At 41.7% G+C, this 18,045-nt stretch overlaps 1 protein-coding gene across 8 annotated transcripts in view; it reads left to right on the forward strand.

Annotated features, from left to right (window-relative positions):
- Window positions 1-17,396, forward strand: part of Cplane1 (ciliogenesis and planar polarity effector complex subunit 1) — an 88,490-nt gene extending 71,094 nt beyond the window's left edge. For all 8 annotated transcript variants that reach the window (XM_050138964.1, XM_050138966.1, XM_050138965.1 and 5 more), the window contains 11 exons: window positions 309-562; window positions 2,807-2,894; window positions 4,150-4,305; window positions 5,574-5,604; window positions 7,160-7,291; window positions 8,947-9,112; window positions 11,500-11,558; window positions 12,059-12,226; window positions 13,061-13,182; window positions 15,618-15,790; window positions 17,071-17,396. In XM_050138964.1, coding sequence (XP_049994921.1) covers window positions 309-562; window positions 2,807-2,894; window positions 4,150-4,305; window positions 5,574-5,604; window positions 7,160-7,291; window positions 8,947-9,112; window positions 11,500-11,558; window positions 12,059-12,226; window positions 13,061-13,182; window positions 15,618-15,790; window positions 17,071-17,247 — 1,526 coding nt within the window. In that variant the 3' untranslated portion in view covers window positions 17,248-17,396. The remainder of the gene's footprint in view (window positions 1-308; window positions 563-2,806; window positions 2,895-4,149; window positions 4,306-5,573; window positions 5,605-7,159; window positions 7,292-8,946; window positions 9,113-11,499; window positions 11,559-12,058; window positions 12,227-13,060; window positions 13,183-15,617; window positions 15,791-17,070) is intronic.
- The last annotated feature ends 649 nt before the right edge of the window (window positions 17,397-18,045 follow it).

The following is an 18,045-nucleotide window of genomic DNA, read 5'->3' on the forward strand; positions in this document are numbered from 1 at the left end:
TCGAATGTTTTCTGCTTGGCTCACATTCTGCATGGTAGCCAACACTGAATTAGCTTTTACTGTGTAATGCTGTTGGTTTTCAGTAGTTATTTGTACGAAGGGATTGTTATGTGTGCAAAGCCATGTGTGCTACATTGTTTAGATCTATAATCCACTACAGGCTTACATCTCGCAGTCCAGAAAGTGAAATAAGTTTGTAAGTTTCTTAACTAATAAGAGATTTGGAAACTAATGGCCTAAATGAGATTATCCTTATCTTCTTTTCCCTTAAGTAAGATTAATGCTGGTTTTTCTTTGATTAATGTTAGATCTGCTAGAACCAAACTTCCAGTTCAAGGAACAGAGCTCGAAATTGGACTCTGGAGAACAATCTCTGCTTTGGACCCTGCTACAGGATGTCCCTGCTGCTTGTCCCATTCCACACCGAGCTGCTCAGAAGTTAGAACATCTTACTGCCAAGCTTCAGAAGCTCGACGAGCAACTGTTAACAGTGCAGACCATTGTGGAAAATATAGAGCAGGATTTCCCTGCACCAGAAGTACTGAATCTACACTGGGAAAAGGTATCTATTCTTGTTTCCTAATGCTTTGTTTATTGTCTTTGTGTGTGTGTGTGTGTGTGTGTGTGTGTGTGTGTGCGCGTGCCTATGGTGATGGCTCCCAGTCATTAAATACATAGTATTGTTAAGTATTTTTTCTTAACTGACCAAACCTCTCTGCCGACACACATAATCCCAATCAGACCAAATCAGACCTGATTAGAAGATGCCCATGTTTAATGGCTGCCAGCACTCCCAGGTGGCCCCCAGGAAAACACAGAGAGGGAAAGAGGGAAAAGGGGAGACCATGTGTTTATTTTCAGGGTGGTGGGGGGGCAGTTTAAATAGCCTGTGGGCGTGGTCTTGACCACCATTTGGCATGCTTTCTCGGAGGTGGAGTTTGGACTGAGGCAACTCCCAGGGGAGGTAGCTTTGAAATGGAACTTTCTGCCCAACATTCCAAAAATGGATGCCAGGGGGCTGGGGTAAAGCCCCCTAACTAAATAAGTATGATCAATATGATATAATTTTAGATATCTGACTTTGTTAAATAATGGAGAAAAACTTAAGCTAGAATTTTTAAACTCTGCACTATTGACAGGCTAGATCAGCAATTCTCAACCTGTGGGCTAGGACCTTTTGGGGGATCAAATGACCCACCCTTTCACAGGGCTCTCCTAAGACCATTGGAAAACAAATATTTACATTATGATATAATGTAGCAATAAAATGTTTTGGTTGGGGTCACCACAGCACGAAGAACTATATTAAAGCTTTGCAGCATTAGGAAGGTTGAGAACCACTGGGCAAGATAATTGTTTTTCTTTTGTGGTTCTGAGGTCATTCACATACTAGGCAGGTGCTCTACCAGTGAGCCCCACTCCCAGCTCCAGGTAATTCTGTCTTCCCACGTTTACAGCATCCAGGTCTTCACTCACTAGGTGCTGCTAGCACAACCCGAGTAATAACAGTCAGCCATTGTTTCCCTGACACCGTCACATAACACTCAGTCACCCCAGCTGAGAACAACTGCCAGAAGCTTTTATGTGGGAGCCGGTGCTCCAGCGCGGAAGGAACTCTGTGAGCTGCAAACCAGAATGTGACTTGAAATCTCTGCAGTCAATGGCATTTTCCTCTCAGAGACTTTTTTTTGTTTTTTTGTTTTTGTGTTTTGAGACAGGGTTTCTCTGCACAGTCCTGGTTGTCCATGAACTCATTTTGTAGATCAGACTGGCCTTGAACTCAGAGATCTGCTTGCTTCTGCCTGCTGAGTCCTGGGATCAGATGTGTGTGCCAACACCTTGCAGCTAATGTTGTCTTATGGTTTTTTTGTTTGTTTGTTTGTTTGTTTTTTTGGATTTTTCGAGACAGGGTTTCTCTGTGGCTTTGGAGCCTGTCCTGGAACTAGCTCTTGTAGACTAGGCTGGCCTCAAACTCACAGAGATCCACCAGCCTCTGCCTCCCGAGTGCTGGGATTAAAGGCTTGCGCCACCACTGCCCCTGCTCGGTTTTGTTTTCTGTTTTTTTTTTTTTTTTTAACCACAAACTTGGAAGTGGCCAAATGAACCTTGAGCATCAGAGTAGTCCTTGGAGGCCTTTTCTTCAAAGACCCCCTTGAAATGGCCTTCTGAACTAGTAGTAATGCAAATGTAAAGCCAGATACATATATGTGTATTCTCTCTCTCTCTCCCTCTCCACCCACACATTCTTAAGTAAGCTTATGAAAGGTTTCTTTAGGACTTTTTCAAGTATCCGTACCTATATCCCCTTCCTCACTCCCCACATGTTCTGCCCTTCCTTCTTCACCTCCAGTTTCCAACACTTTCACTCGCCAAGTTTAATAGAACAGTTGGCAGGCCTAGAGACAGGACCACCAGGACACTATGAACAAGTACTAACTTGGAAGCTTAAGAACTAGAGTTTCCTATCACTGCGGAAATTGCTCACCCTCTGGGCCTCGTTTCCACATCTGGATGTAGAAGACTTTGTCAGGATGGTAGCTGACTTTCTCCCTAGCTACAGAGCCATATGAAGGTGTTGCCTAGTCCTTGTGAGAAGCCATGTCAGTTTGGCTGCACGTGGTAAAAGCCTGCTGCTCTTCATGATCCCTGACAGTTAACACATAACTAGATTTTATCATGTTTCTTCCATTTTTGTTGTATTATTTAAAATACTTAAGATATACATAAATTATTCATGATATTTTGACATTATCAAAGAGTATAACATTTATAGCAGTTGTTTTGTTGTGTGTGTTTTCTTCTGTAGGTTGGACGGGTAGATCACATGGAATTGTCTTCTGGCCCTGGAATTGAAAAACCATTAGCTTCAAAAGCCATTAGCATTTCTGAAGAAGGTTTGTGTTGGGTACCTGGGCTGGTATTGAAGCCTGGCTTCGAAAAAGAGCTAGAAATACTTTTTTACATGTAAGCTGAAGCCATTGCTCCCCACCCTATTCCCAATGTTTTATTTTTCTTTTATTTTTTTATATTATACATGTGCTTTTCCTACATGTATATGTATGTACCACATGTGTGCACCTTGTATCTGTTTCCTTAAGGATTTCATTCCCCCTTCCATTATTAGTTCTTTTCAAGTCTGTCAGTGGTAAATCATCCTGGTAAGTAATCACTTAGCTGACTGCAGAATTCTCATGTCTTCTCCGATTCTAGTGTTTCCCTCGTCATTTGAAAGACACTCTCCCAGTATTTGCTGAGTTTACACTGCCTATATGCTGTTAGTCTAACTGATGTTTTAAAATCACTGGTTACTTTAAAAAATTTACTTTTTATTCCTTTTTCTTTTTTGATACAATATCAAGGTATGATGAATTTCTTACACCTCGATAGATTCTCCAGTTTAAAGTTTTACCGTTGGGAAGTGTGTGTTGGTTCCATCTCCCTTTCTCTCCCTCTGTTCTAAAAATGCCTGTTAAGTTTGCTTGGACCTTGTTAATTTAATAGTTTAAACTTGCATGTTTGTTTATTTGCTTGGGAAGCCAGTGAATGCCTGGAAGGCACAGGACAACTTGAGGGGGTTGGTTCTCCTCCTTTAGGTCAAACTGAGGTCAGGCTTGGCAGCAGAAATATCTGCTAAACCATCTCACCAGCCTCTGCTATGTTTTCCCGTTTGTTTCTGCGTGTGTGTTCAGTCTTTCATGCTTTCTTCATCTTAAGGCTCAGTGGTGTATTCATTAGTATTTCTTTCATTTTGTCTTCCTTGTTTTCAATCTGTTTCTGCTTTGCTTTCCTAGCTTTTCTTAAATGTAATTACTTTTTTCACTTTATATTTTTTATAGTTTTTTGTTTGTTTGGTTTTTCGAGACAGGGTTTCTCTGTCTATCTTTGGAGCCTGTCCTGGAACTAGCTCTGTAGTCCAGGCTGGCCTTGAGCTCAGAGATTTGCCTGCCTCTGCCTCCCGAGTGCTAGGATTAAAGGCGTGCGCCACCACTGCCTGGCCACTTTTTATTTTTTATTAAATTAATTCTCTGTACTGTAGAAAACTTTCAGAATGTACTGTGGGCTTCTAACACGTGAGTGTTTCATGTGGAAGCATGAGCACCTGCTACACTTTCCTTTGTGTTTCTTAATCGTATGTGTGTTTTGGATTAGTGTGTCTCCACACGCATGAGGATGTGGATGATCAAAATGATGCCGAGGAAACTTCAGAGACAGAAAATCATTCCAGCCAGAAAACCCACGCATGCCCTTCTGCGGGGTCGGCTCTCGGCTCTTCCGTGGACTTGGACTGGAGCGTCACTTCTCCTGGTACTCTCTTCAGTTCTTAGGGCTCCATGCTCTTGTGCTCTTTAGAGTGTTGCTGTGACTGCACCTGGGAGGGGTCCAGCTGTGAAGGTGTGAAGTAAATACACTTCAACCATGAATGACACCCTCTTTAACGGTTTACCATTGAATCTATACTAATTAGAATTCTCAATTTTTATAAAAATCAAATATAAATTTGAAATGCTAATTATTAGAATTTTAAAACTTAATCTGTAACAGTACTGTGGGTTATTAGTTGAGCCCCTGCTGTGTCCATTGCTGTATTTTATGCATGGGCCCTTTTTAAGGTTGACTGAGGTAGAACTTCATTATTCTCATTCCAGAGTTGAGGGTTAGTGCTGCTGTTTGAGTTGATTTCATGGAGATGCATTGTTATTACAAGTGCCATTCTTGGGTCCTGAGGGCACATTTAGTCATATGAACGATACGCATAGCATTTCTTGTGTAACCCTGGTAACATGAATAAATTGAAGTGTTTTCCCCTAGTATTTAATAGATGGTTTGTAAGATTGAAAAGAAATATTTTTTAAAACAAAATAAGAATTTTGATGCCATAAGTAAGACTCTCCTTCCAGGCTGGCTTCTTGGAAAGTGTATGTGTCATTGCCTTGCTTTTGTCGTCTTTTCTCCTCTACAACCTCCATCTCTTTTTATTTTTTTAAATATTTATTTATTTATTTATTATGTATACAATATTCTGTCTGTCTGTCTGTCCTGCTGGCCAGAAGAAGGCACCAGACCTCATTACAGATGGTTGTGAGCCACCATATGGTTGCTGGGAATTGAACTCCGTACCTTTGGAAGAGCAGGCAATGCTCTTAACCGCTGAGCCATCTCTCCAACCCCGCCTCCATCTCTTTTTAAAAAGTTACTGGCAAGTAGTTGATTGAGGTTGGATTTTAATTTTGGAAACAGCCATAAGATTCCTAGAGACTCTGCTTGTGCAGGAAGACGCCAAGCTGAATGTGACTGTTTCCCATGTGAATGGAGACTTACCCTAGCTAACTGCCGAGTTAGCTCTGAAGGCGGCCCAGAGGAAGAGTTCCAAAAACAGGGTTAGAGTAACAACTTTAAAGTGCTCTTTATGGGGCTGGATAGATGGCACTTGACGTCAGTCTCTACAAACACACAACATGAAAATACTGACCAAAGATTTTTAAAGGTATTTTTATTGAACAATTTTTCATGCAATATTTTTCATCATTAACCTAACCTAAATCTTTTCATTAACAATGTTTCTTTCTTTTAAGGTGTGAATAACGGCAATGAATTATTTGAAAGGTGAATCTTTAAGACTTCATGATTATAAATTTGTGTGTTAAAATTTGTATGTTAATATGTGTTATGGAAATTTTAATGCTCCTATGAATGTGAACTTTTATACTTTTTTTGTTTTGTGTCAGGGTTTGGTTTGTCTGTGTAGCTTTGGCTGTTCTGGAACTCACTCTCTAGACCAGGTTGGCCTAGAACTCAGAGATCCACCTACCTCTGCCTTCTTAGTGTTGGGATTAAAGGTGTGTGCCACCACATCCTCCTGGCTATATTACACTTTTTGTAGTTTAAAGAAGTCATTCCTGATGAGTATTTTAGGAAACTGGGGAGTGCTGCATCTTATTTTTTGGTGGTTTAGAATTAGGTAATTGGAATGTAATAGTAATGAGATTGCACTAGCTGCATCCTTAGGTTATAAGCTACAGCAGTTAAGACCTATACTATAGCTCCAGGGCTGGAGAGATGGCTCAGTGGTTAAGAGCACAGACTATTCTTCCAGAGAACTCTGGTTCCAGCACCCACATGGGAAAAAAACATTTAAAGACCTATAGCTCCTTGTAATAAAATAACAGCAATACCATGTGCCTTTGTATGAGCATGGCATTTCTATTATGACATGACATTCTTACCAAAACACGGCATGATTTTGATCATGAGTAGAATAGAGGCATACCAAAGAAAACTTTATAAAATGACCAGCTAAGATTTCTCAAAAGCATCAAAGTTATGAAAACAAACTACAAAAGTAGAAATTGTTTTGGATTTGAGAAGACAGATGTCATGACAGCAAATTTATAATACCCAAATGGATTCTGTGCAGAAAAAGAACATTAGTGGAACCATTAGAAAAATGATATTGTCTGTAAATTAGTTAATAATAGGTCAATTCCCCAGCTCTGGTTGATATAAGATTATGTCAGGTGATCACATTTGAGAAAGTAAGTAAGGGTATATTGGAGTTTTTCTACTTAAAAAACATTTTTTTAAAATTATGTGTGTGAATGTTTTGCCTGCATGTGTGTCTATGTACCAGTTGTGTGCCAGGTGCCCAAAGAAGGCATCAGATCCCCCGGAATTGGAGTTACAGATAGTTGTGAGCCACCATGTGGCTGCTGGGACTTGAACCCAGGTTCTCTGTGAGAGCAGCCAGTGCTCTTAACTGCTGAGCTATCTTTGCAGCACAAGTTTTGTTTTAATATGTGTCTGTGGGTATGTGGAGTTGAGTGCAGATGCCCGCTGAGGCCAGAGGCATTGGATCCCTAGGAACTGCTGTAGTTACTGTGGGTGCCCTTACCACTGACCCATCTCTCCAGCCCATTTTGCTTCTTTCTTAAAGTCTGGAACTATTTCAGATGAACTGTTTAAAAATGTTTTACTTGGGCTTAGAGCTAGTTTTCTGTGAAGTCATTGATAACCAGGCTTTTCTGCTGAGTGATCCCAGAATTTAGAAGTAGAAGACTAGGTGTCCCTCATTTATGTTCTAGAAAAAGTGTTACATACTCATTTCTGCTTAATGTGATTAAGTCATAGATAACAAACTTATTCATGAAATTTTATTTGCAAGTGTTTCAGAAGATCAGCTCCAGGTGACTGGATTGACTGATATTGCTGACATCATCGATGACCTTATAACCAAGAGTGGAGTCTCCAGTGAGGAGCTTGGCTTAACAGAAAAACAAGCTAGAAGTATATCCAGGTAATCATTGAAAGTGTATTGAAAGTGTGTGCATGCTAGGCATGGGGCCCTGGGTTCTGTATGTGTTTGAGACAAGATCTCAGGGCCTTGCTGGTACTAAGTACATATTCTACAACTGAATTAAATCCCAGCTTCAGAAGGATCTAATCCACTTAAAATAATGCAGGTTCAAAAATATTTAAAATTTTAATTTTAATTTAGTTTAATGATAGTAAATTTGATTTGAAGCTTAGAATAGATGTTTTCCTCATAAATGCTGTGTGGTGTCTTCTCTAACAGCATGCTCACTGTTGTATGTAACTGAGTATGTCTGTGTTCTGGATCTTTCCCCTGGACTCACTGTGGTAAACATATCATGAGGTCTGTTTCCTAGTAGACGTTATTAATGATTAACCCAGAGAAGCATAGTAGCATTCTGTGAAACATTAAAGTGTATTTTCCTCTCAGTCTTTCCTGTATGGAATCAAAGCTGACTATTCCATCCATGTTTTTCTTAATTTTATATACATCTAGGCTTAGTTATATAAAATAGGCAAGCCCGTCAGGTATGGTGGCATATAAAACCAGGGAAGTAGAGACAGGAGGATGTCCAGTTTGAGGTTAGTCTGGCCTACATAGAGAGACTTTATCACAAAGTAGAATTTAACTGAATTTCCTAGTTCAATTAAATTTCATTATTAACTTATTGAAAATCAAACTCAAAAAAGGTGGTACCAGAAAACAAAGCACAAAGAGACTTAAGTATTTTTAAATTTTTAAAATTTTGTGTGTGGAGATGAAGGGAGGGGAGTGAAGAAAAATGAATAGCTCAATAAAAACAATAAAAAATTATGTGTATTTGAGTCAGGGGTAGGGTATGTACATGTGTGTGCATCTGAGTCAGGGGTAGCATATATACATGTGTGCATGCAGGTGCCCAGAGCCTTCAAGTCCCTCTGGATTTAGAGTTACTGATGGCTGTGAACCTCCTGATCTGGGTGCCGCACGTCAAATTTGGGTCCTCTGCACTCTCTGTTAAGAGAATAAACCCCAACTTACTTAACTGCCTTCAGTTGTCCTTTTATCCCCTGAAGTTAATGAGTATGTTATGAACATCTCTTGTCAGTGGTCTACTAAATTAAAGATAGAATTTGATTTCTGGTCTTGAATGGTGAAATTATAGTACAGAGTTGTGTCAATTGTGCTGTGGGAGATCAAGGGAGGAAAGACAGTTTACTAAGGCAGCGTGAGCAAGTCCAGACCTGATCTGTATTTCAGAGGGCTACTGAGGTGTCCCTGCAGAACAGTGGCTTGAGATAGAAACCACTGGCACATGAACTTTGACTCCTCTGAAAAGCAGATGCCGAGATGCAATTTGCTAAGGGCATTCTCATAATTTTCTTTCTTTTTCTTGGGAGGGGGCAAGGTCCCACTACATAGGTTTGGCTAGTCTGGAACTCATTATGTAAACCACACTGGCTTCAACTTCTAGAAACTCACATACCTCTGCTTCCAAAAGGCAGATCCCCACTGTACTTGACTGTTGCTGACCTTTCTGAGAGCACAGCAGAGAGGGCTGACTTGAGTGTGTAGTGCGGTGCCTTCCGTCCAGAGCAGCAGCATTGGATAGGTTTCTTCTGCAGAGCATATCAAGAGTGATCTTGCTTATTTTTCAGGATTCAGCATCCTTCTGGCAGATGCCCCCAAAGAACTGAGAAGGAGAGAAGAGAGATTAAAATCTGGATGAAAAGAAAGCGAAAAGAGAGAATGGCGGAATACTTAAGACAGCTGGCAGAAAAGAGGGGACAGGAGCGTGACCCTTTCTGCCCCAGAAACAGCCCAGTAAGTCTGTAGTACCCCAGGAAAGGCGTTCTCACTGCGTATGTACAGGTTTTTGCTGACAGACGTTCACGGAAAAGGTTAATGTAATTTGGATGCCTTTTTTTATTGAGCAAGTGTTAATCAGTTATTTGAACAAAGTGTGTCAGGCTATTGTGCAAACTGCTCTATTTAATGAATCTAAATATGTTTTCTCTGTCAGGCTAATGAAGGCTCTGTCATAAACAGACGAGGAGGTTGAATGGGTGACCAGCTGGAATTGTTTCTTTCATTTTCAGTGAAACTCATTGGTAGCTGAAACAGCCATGTACATACTGAAGACATTTTTGAAGCTTAGTTTGGGAGGCTGGAGAATGGGTCAATGATTAGTCTATGTTCGGTTCTTGTAGAGTTGTCAGGCAGATCACAATCCCCTGTAACCCAGTCTAGGGGACCCAACACCCTTCTCTTCTGGACTCCTCTACACCCCTGTGTGCCCATTCACACAAATATACATAATAGGTATTCTTTAAACTTGATATTATAGATGTAAGCTACCTACAAAGAATTTTTTGAGCCCTGGTCCATAACTAGCCTAGAACTCTGTATGTAGCCCAGGCTGGCCTCAAACTCACAAGAGATCCTCCTGCCTCTTGTCTCCCGAGTGCTGGGACTAAAAGTGTTGCTTTTAATATGCTTACTACATCCAGCTTTACAAATAATATTATTATTTTTATCTGGAGATAGCAATTTATTAAGTTGCTCAGAATGCTAAATGCATTCAAGGAGCCAAGCTGAAAATAAATGGTTCATTCATGGAGACAGAATTAAAAGAAGGGTCTCTCGGCTGGTGCCATAAGCCAGGGGTATAGCTAGCTACCTGGGAGGCTAAGGCAGAAAGATTTCAAGCTCAAGGCCTCCCTTAGGATATCACGTAGGTTCAAACTCAGCCTAAGCAACCTAGTGAGGCCCTGCCTTGGAATAAGGTATAATATGAATAGGTACATAACTCAGAGCCTAACGTGCTTGAGTCCTCAGCTCAGTCATTCCTAATCACTGAAAAAAATAAGACTCACGTGTTACAAAGAACAGTGTGTGTTGCAGGGATAGTTTCTGCTGTCCTTTAGACAGTGTTAGTTTATAGAATCTTGAGTACTCAAAGTTCTTGTGTCTAGATCCAGGGGAATTTTTTGTTTCAAGAATAAGTAGGCTCAACCCCTAATAACACTTCACCAAATTAGAGCTTCAGAGGTGAAACAAATAGTATTGCCTTGATCATCCTATCACTGTGACTGTGAAAGCAACGTGTGGACTTAGGGTTTTGAGTACTAGATTTAGAGTATTGGAGTGTATAATCTATTACTCCTTTATAAGCCTAAATAAAATATAATTTAAAAGGATCATTATAAATATATTATTACATTGTGTAAGTGAATTTTTAAGATAAGATTGTCATATTTAAACTACATGCAGCAAAAGTCAGTGTAACTCTTACCTAAAATTTGTGATTTGGGTCAGCAGTATGACAAAGGTATTTTCTGGCACTTTGAATTTGCTCTCAAGAACATACATGATGGACAGAGAATCTCCATACATATTCCATGATGTGCACATATCCACAGACTCTTACAAATAAATAAAGTGTGTGCTTTACTTACCTGACTGGGGGAAAACCTGTAGCTGTAAGGTAGCACTTTCTTTTTTAAATTAGTTTATGTGTGTGACCATTTTGCCTGCATGTATGTCTGTGTATTGTGTATCGTGAGCATGCCTGGTGCCCACGGAGGCCAGAAGAGGGCTTTGTATCCTCTAGACCTTTGAAAGCTGCCATGTGGGTGCTGGGAGCAGCCACACCTGGATTTTCTGGAAGAGCAGTCAATGCTCTTAACACTGAGCCATCTCCAACCTACCAACACTTTCTTAGTGAACTTTCAAGTATTCAAGTACATAATGAGAATCTTGACATGTACAGGGATGTATGTGTGCATGTATGTGTTCTCTCTCCCGCTATGGGATAGCTATGCTCTAACATCACCTTCACTGTTCTCTCTCCATCAGAGGGTCCCAGGAACAAACTTGGGTCTTCAGATTTGGGCAGGAGGTGCCTTTCCTTGCTGTGCCATCTCACTGTTCCTAATCCATAAAATTTGAAAAATAAGTCATAATGAACTCATTGCACTAGGTTTTTAGAGACAAGGTCTCTCTTTTAGTTCAGGATAACGTGAAATTCATGATCCTCTTGCCTCAGCCACCTAAGCTGGGTTCATGGTGTTTTAATCTAAGATTATATTTTACACTAAGAGAGAAAACCTTCTGGTGTTTTGCACCTTTGTAAATGCCAGAAGAATGTCTGGTTCTTTAATTGTTTGGACTGAACAATAATGAACTAACTGGGTATTTTTCCTGTGCAGTTTTATATGACTTCAAGGCAGATCAGGCAAAGACAAAAGATGAAACATGAAAAAGATAGGTAAGTCTGGAGCTGGTACCCTCAACATGCTCTCTAGCTCGCTTGCACCTTGGGGATTACATAATAGCTTCCTGTTAGTAACAGAACGTCAAGGGAGATACCCCTTTATGAAAAGAAAAGCTGCTCAGGAATTTGCTTTCAAACCTTTCTTGTGTATTCACTCTTATTTCTGCTGCCCTCCCATATTAACCTGGATTCATCTGTATGCGTCTCAAATACCTCAGAAGCCAAACCACAAGCACCTTTATCATCAGCGTGCTGGTCCTTTGAGCCAGGATGTCAGTATGTCCCCAGGTCGGCCTCAAAGTAGCCATCTCTCTGCCTCCATCTCCCAAACTCAGTAATTATAAAGTGAGCCTGTAGCACCCTCCTCCAGGGGGCTGTAGTCATCCACTTTGCTGTCCAGTGACTGGGAGAAGTCTGAGAAGGTAGAAGGATTTGTAGAGCGTGTGCTCACTCTAGAAAGGAACAGGAAAGTGACATTTGGTTTCTAAATACAGATTGCTACTGTCTGACCACTATAGTCAGCGGCTCTCACAGGCATACTGCTTGATGAATGAACTGCTCTCTGACTCAGTGCAGCTAACAGCACCTGAAGGGAAACCCTTACCTGGCAGATCCCCCACCGCTCAGCACTGCAGACAGCAACGTTCCTCTTCTCCAAGGAGGTAAGACAAGTTTGGCCTGTCACCTGGCAAAATAATCTCAGAACCTACCATAGCATTGAGAGTTGCTTGCTTTCAGAGAGGGTTTCCTGTATCCCAGGTGGACCTTGAGCTTCCCTTCCTCCAGCCACTACCTCCTGAGGATTACAGGTGTGCACTACACACCCTGCTTATGCAGTGCTGGGCCTTGTGCACGCTGCCCGCCTAGCCACGCCCCTTCATCTTTGCTACCTCGAGTTATATAAAGTGAAAAAATTAGCGCCATAATTATGAACTCTTAGAAATTTAACACAATTTTTGCCTTTTCCTTGGTTATTCTATAAATTTCTAAGTAAGCTATGACAAAGCATTTTGGAATACCTGGAATAGGGTGTTTGTCTCTTCTGGAATTTGCCTCTTACTTCCTCTCCTCCCCGCCTGCTATTATCATCCAGGCCACCTCTCACGGTCTGCACGCCCCATTGTTACCCTCCCACTGTCCAGTCATGCCCATCCAGCTGCAGCTCAGCAGAGCTCTCCATAAATTAACCCCTGCAATCCAGTAGGCAAAAGTTTATTAAATAGAGACAGGTGTAAATATATGTTAGTGATTTATATAGTTCTTATTGAGAATATCAAAGGCACCTAAGAATTTTTCTTCAATAAAATAGAAGATTAAGTACATAAATAAACTGCCACATATATTGAGAAATTGAAATGGGTATATCCTTTATTATTATTAAAATTTTGCTTGTCAAAATTTAAATGTTTTGAAGAATAATGTGTTTGATGTCTGAGGTAACTGCAGCATAGCATAAGCAGCGTTGAGTTTTTAATAATCAAGTGATTCTCCTTTAGAGAAAATCCACATGGGCAGACTTTCCTAATAAACCGGCCTGGAGGAGGCAGACACATTTCCAGTCATCTCCAAAAGGAGAAACCCTTGGGACAGCTCCAAGGCTCATCTTGGCGGCAGCGAGGTAAGATTTGAAGCTCCCTTTTCTTTTGTGATTTGACTGTGTAATTGGGGTCTCCAAAGTTATTTTATTAGTAAGAAGAAACTCCAGTGGCATCGAGCAGCTTTTATTTATCCCAGGAGTTTGCTCTGTTGCTCTGCAATGCTGGTTCTCCTGCTTCACTGTCCCAGGTGCTAAGGTTAGTAACCTGAGCCGCCACTCCTACATCATGGCTTCTTGGAGTCCATGGAAAAACTGTTTATATTGGTCCCATTGTGAGCCATTGCTGTCACCTGCAGTAGCTCACACCCATACAGACTTCCTTCCAAACCTTCTCCACAGCCCCAGCCACCTTCCACAACTTCCCAGCCTTTTTGTACTCTCTCCCTTAGTGGAAATCATCCTTTACACCCTGAGTGTCTTTGAAGACATCCTTATCCATTTAAGATTGCGTCTTGCAGACTGGAGCGATGGCTCAGTGGTTAAGAGCACTGGCTATTCTTCCAGAGGTCCTGAGTTCAATTCCCAGCAACCACATGGTGGCTCACAACCATCTGTAATGAGATCTAGTACCCTCTTCTGACTTATAGGGATATATGCAGGTGGAATACTGTATACATAATAAGTAAATTTTTAAAAAGGATTGAGTCTTGCTATATATCTCAGAGAGACCTCAAGTTCAGTCTTGTACATCAGCCTTCTAAAAAGCTAGGGTTATAGACGGATGCCATTGCATGTGGCTTAGGCAGCCCGAATTGTAATCCTTTAGGGAATCTAATGTGACATGTTCAATTTTAAGTTTATATCCTCATTATGAATGGAAGCTAATACTTGCACAGTTGCTATGAAGAGGCTGTAATTAGTCTGATAGAGACCGTGAAAGTCCACAACTGACTGATTATAACAGCACTTTCTTCCTCATCTTTGCATTCCCCTCCATGGAGCCAATGAAATGCTTGAATAGCCAGCTAGGAAGTTAAACTCAGCTGTTGAGCTTTTTTCTTTATTTGCCTAAACACATGAAAACAGATTTTTTGTTTAATAATAACAGGAAAGTATTATAGCATATATATGTGTATATATGTATATCTGTGTGTGCATATACTACCACCAGATGCCTGGCCATTGTCTTTCTTTCAAACAGTCTAGGTTTTAGGATCTTCCAAACTCTGTACCTATTTTGAGCCTTCAGGTCTACTATTAACTCTCATACCTGGTGTGGAAGCATACGTGCAGAGTCCTAGTACTTGGAGATAGATAGGAAATGGAAGGATCAATAGTGTGCTTTAGGCTACTTGAGCTCTCCTGGTGAAGCACACATGAAGTCCTGCCTAGTGGGAGGTTAAGGCAAGAGGATTACTTGAGCCAGGAGTTCAAGACCAGTCTAGGCAACATACTGAGCAGGCTGCACCAGAGTTGCCTTTTGCTACATTGTGTGTGGTTAATTTTCCTTAGCACAAATGTCTCCTGGTGTAGACAGAGACAAAAATGATTACAGGGTCTCTTTTACACATGGATTCTCCAAACAAACTGGACAATGACACAGTCATCAGAGGAGAGAGGGAAATGTGGGCTCTAGGACGGAGGACACAAAGTAGCAAAGGGGACCTGGAGGAAATGTGGGCTGTAGGACACAAAGTAGCAAATGTGTAGACATATACCCCCAGAAAGTTGAGAAAAGCCCTAGGGCAGTTAATATAGTGTATTGTGTTCAGGAGTTTTGCTGAATGGTTAACTGTTACCTGGTGGAAATGTTAATTTATTACAACATATACCCATTTTACCATGTCTGTGTATTTCCATAATCAATGTAAAATTTATCAAAAATAAAGCTTTGTCCACACTGGAGGTAAGAAAACCCTACTTTGAATTTTTTTTTTTTTTACACAAAATGAATGTTGGACAGGCCGAGTAAGTCCGAAGGAAAGTCATGGTCCAAAGAGAACTACAGGGTCATCAAGGTTAAAGGCAGCTGGTACTCAAGTCAGTGGAGACACTGCTTGTATCATCTTTCTAGGTGTCAATAATTATGTTGATTTCATCGAACAAGACAGTTATGTCTAGACAAGAATTAATTGTACCAGAGGTTGGCATAGGGTGGGCAGGTGTTTGCAATCGCCTGGGTTGACCTCTGCTTGTATCCTGAGCACTTGAAGGACTGGCCTGGCCTCTCGCCTTCCCGCCCTCATGGTTAGGATATTGACTCTCCACTTGGTACCTTCTTTCCTTCCTTCTTTTCTTCTGTTCTTTTGAGACAGGCATTCTTGCTCTAGAGGTGAAATCACCATTACTTTCAAATCAGAAGATGTGGTAAGAACTGGTATTTGTGTGACATTGTTGTAACTCCTGTGGATCGAATCTTCGCTAGGGTACCTGGTTTGGCCTTAACAATAAGGTCACAATCAATGCATATTTGAATGAATTGGTTAGTTCCTGTGTGTTTCATTTTCCCTTTAAAGGTTCTAATACTCCATGTTGGAGCCTGCAGCATACGAAAAGCCATGAGACCGTTGGGGTGCCTCCTCCAGTGGAGCAGGGGTACATGGAGTATGACAGAGAAGAGGCGGTAGTGAGTCCCTGGACTCTGCCTTCAGAAATCCACAGGATTCTTCACGACAGGCCTCTGCTACAGGTGAGTGCTGCCCAGAGTTCTTCCGTGTTCCTGCTTTTTTGTAGGATTTGAAAATGATTATTACTGTGGTCATTTTGAAATCATCTGTCTCATCTTTCTTTCCTTCGTTGTGTGTATGTATTTACATATGTATGTTTTGTTTGAGATAGGACCTCATGTAGTTTCTACTGGTTTGTGTTTTTGTTTTATTTTTCATTTTCTTTGAACCCAATGATAAATTTCCAACATCTTCTAATGCTTTCCTCCCTCTCCCAAAGTATCTCGGTCCCTCTGTTGCTTTCTTTGCTGGCTCTCTAGACCGTCTGTATGTCTGATACCTCTGATCTATCACCATTTCAGGGAGTCTTTTCATTTTCCTCCTATGTTAGATACCCTCACACACCTTTTGTTTCTTCCTAGTTGTATGTGTGTTTGTGTATATCTGAGTTTGTTTGGTGTGTGTGCGGTACACATGCACAAGCCACCACTCCGTTCCCTTGAGAGGGTGGCTCTGCTGTATTGGCAGGCTAGCGAGTCCCTTTGGTCAGCCTTTCTCTGCTGGTTAAGAGTGCATGCAGCTTTCCTCCATGGGCTGGGGTCTAAGTACAGGTCCTCGTCCTTGAGGCAGGCACGCTTAGCTGTGGAGCCATCTCTCTGGCACTGGAGTCTACACCCTCCAGGCCCTTTGAGAAGTCCAGACTTGGTTCCAGCTCGATGTAAAGTTGAAATTATTCTTGAACTCCTGATCCTCCACTTCTAGAGTGCTGGAATTGTAGGCATGCCCATCTCCTAGGGTTTCAAACTCTGTCCTCCCATTTAGCTATCATAATTCTTTTTTGTTTTGTTTTGTGTGTGTTGTGTTTCAAGACAGGGTTTCTCTGTAGCTTTGGAGCTTGTCCTGGAAATAGCTCTTATAGAATAGGCTGGCTGCGAACTTAAAGAGATCCGCCTGCCTCAGCCTCCCAAGTGCTGGGATTAAAGGCGTGCGCCATCACCGCCCAGCGAGGATTCTTTCTTTTTAATTAGAACAGTAAAGAACAGATTACTGGGGATGGAGAGATGGCTCAGAGGTTAAGAGAACTGACTGCTGTTCCTGAGGTCCTGAGTTCAATTCCCACCAACCACATGATGGCTCACACCCATCTACAATGAGATCTGGTCTCCAGAACTCTATATACATAATAAATAAATTAAAAAGAACAGATTCCCTCGTCAGATCTGAGGCCCACAGTTGTGTTTGCATCTTGTCAGAGCAGACCTGCTCGGCAGCTCCCTTTACCACTGTCCTTCCAACTCCACAGGACATGTCGCCCACTGAAGAGGAAGAACCTGATTTGTCTTTCTTGGCGGGTGGCATGGACAGCGTGTCTGAGAGCACTGGCAGCATCCTCAGCAAGCTCGACTGGAGAGCCATTGAAGACATGGTGGCCAGCGTGGAGGATAAGAACGCAAATGTCCACTGGGCCTCAGACCAGTAGGGCCTGGCTAGCACTCTCTGTCAGCATCTCACTGATGTGCTTCTGAGAATCTGTGGGTCTAAGGCCAGAGATGGGACTTACAGCCTGGAGCCACAGGGTTCCCTGGGTTAGCCATTGCAAGAGGGAGAGTAAACATGTCTGTAATATTACTTTATGGGAAAGGTGGTTTAACTAGAGAAAAGTATTTTGTTTATCATTGATTCATCTTAAGATGATTTAAACAATACATACATATCAAGCCAGGTTTTCACAATATTTAAATTATTTTGAATAAAAAAAGTCTTGTATCTGCCTCCTCCTACTACCCTGTGTTTGTGGAGGATGTGACAGAGAGCCCTGTCGCTGGGGAAAGTCAGTCTCTGCATACAGCTGTTGGGCAGGCTCTGGCCGAGGACCAGCAGGAGCCGGCGACTTCATAGGAAATCCTGGCTGAACAACACTGAATTCTTGTGTTGTGTGTGCATGTGTGGAGGTCACAGAATAACATGCAGGAGTTGGTTCTCTCTGTTCTCTCTCCCATGTTAGCCCCGGCGCTCAAACTGGAGTCATCAGGCGTGGCAGGGCCTTTTGTCCGCTGAGCCGCCTCTCTAAGACGCTCATCTTAACCTTGTAAAAAGCAAAGGACAGCAGCCTCCTAGCTTTGGAGATCATTTTCAAAGAAATGGCTAAATCCCAAGAACCTCTAGTGCCTGTCACTTTGGGTCATTTTGGAAGGGTCCTTGTCTGAAAAGGCTGAAGCGTTCCGAGTGCCCGACTTTGTGACGTCAGATGTACTCCATGGTCTCCAACCAAAGCATC

The sequence above is a fragment of the Alexandromys fortis genome, unplaced genomic scaffold (assembly GCF_014885135.2).
Source record: "Alexandromys fortis isolate MF-2015 unplaced genomic scaffold, M_Fortis_MF-2015_v1.1 scaffold_37, whole genome shotgun sequence".
NCBI classification, from domain to species: domain Eukaryota; kingdom Metazoa; phylum Chordata; class Mammalia; order Rodentia; family Cricetidae; genus Alexandromys; species Alexandromys fortis.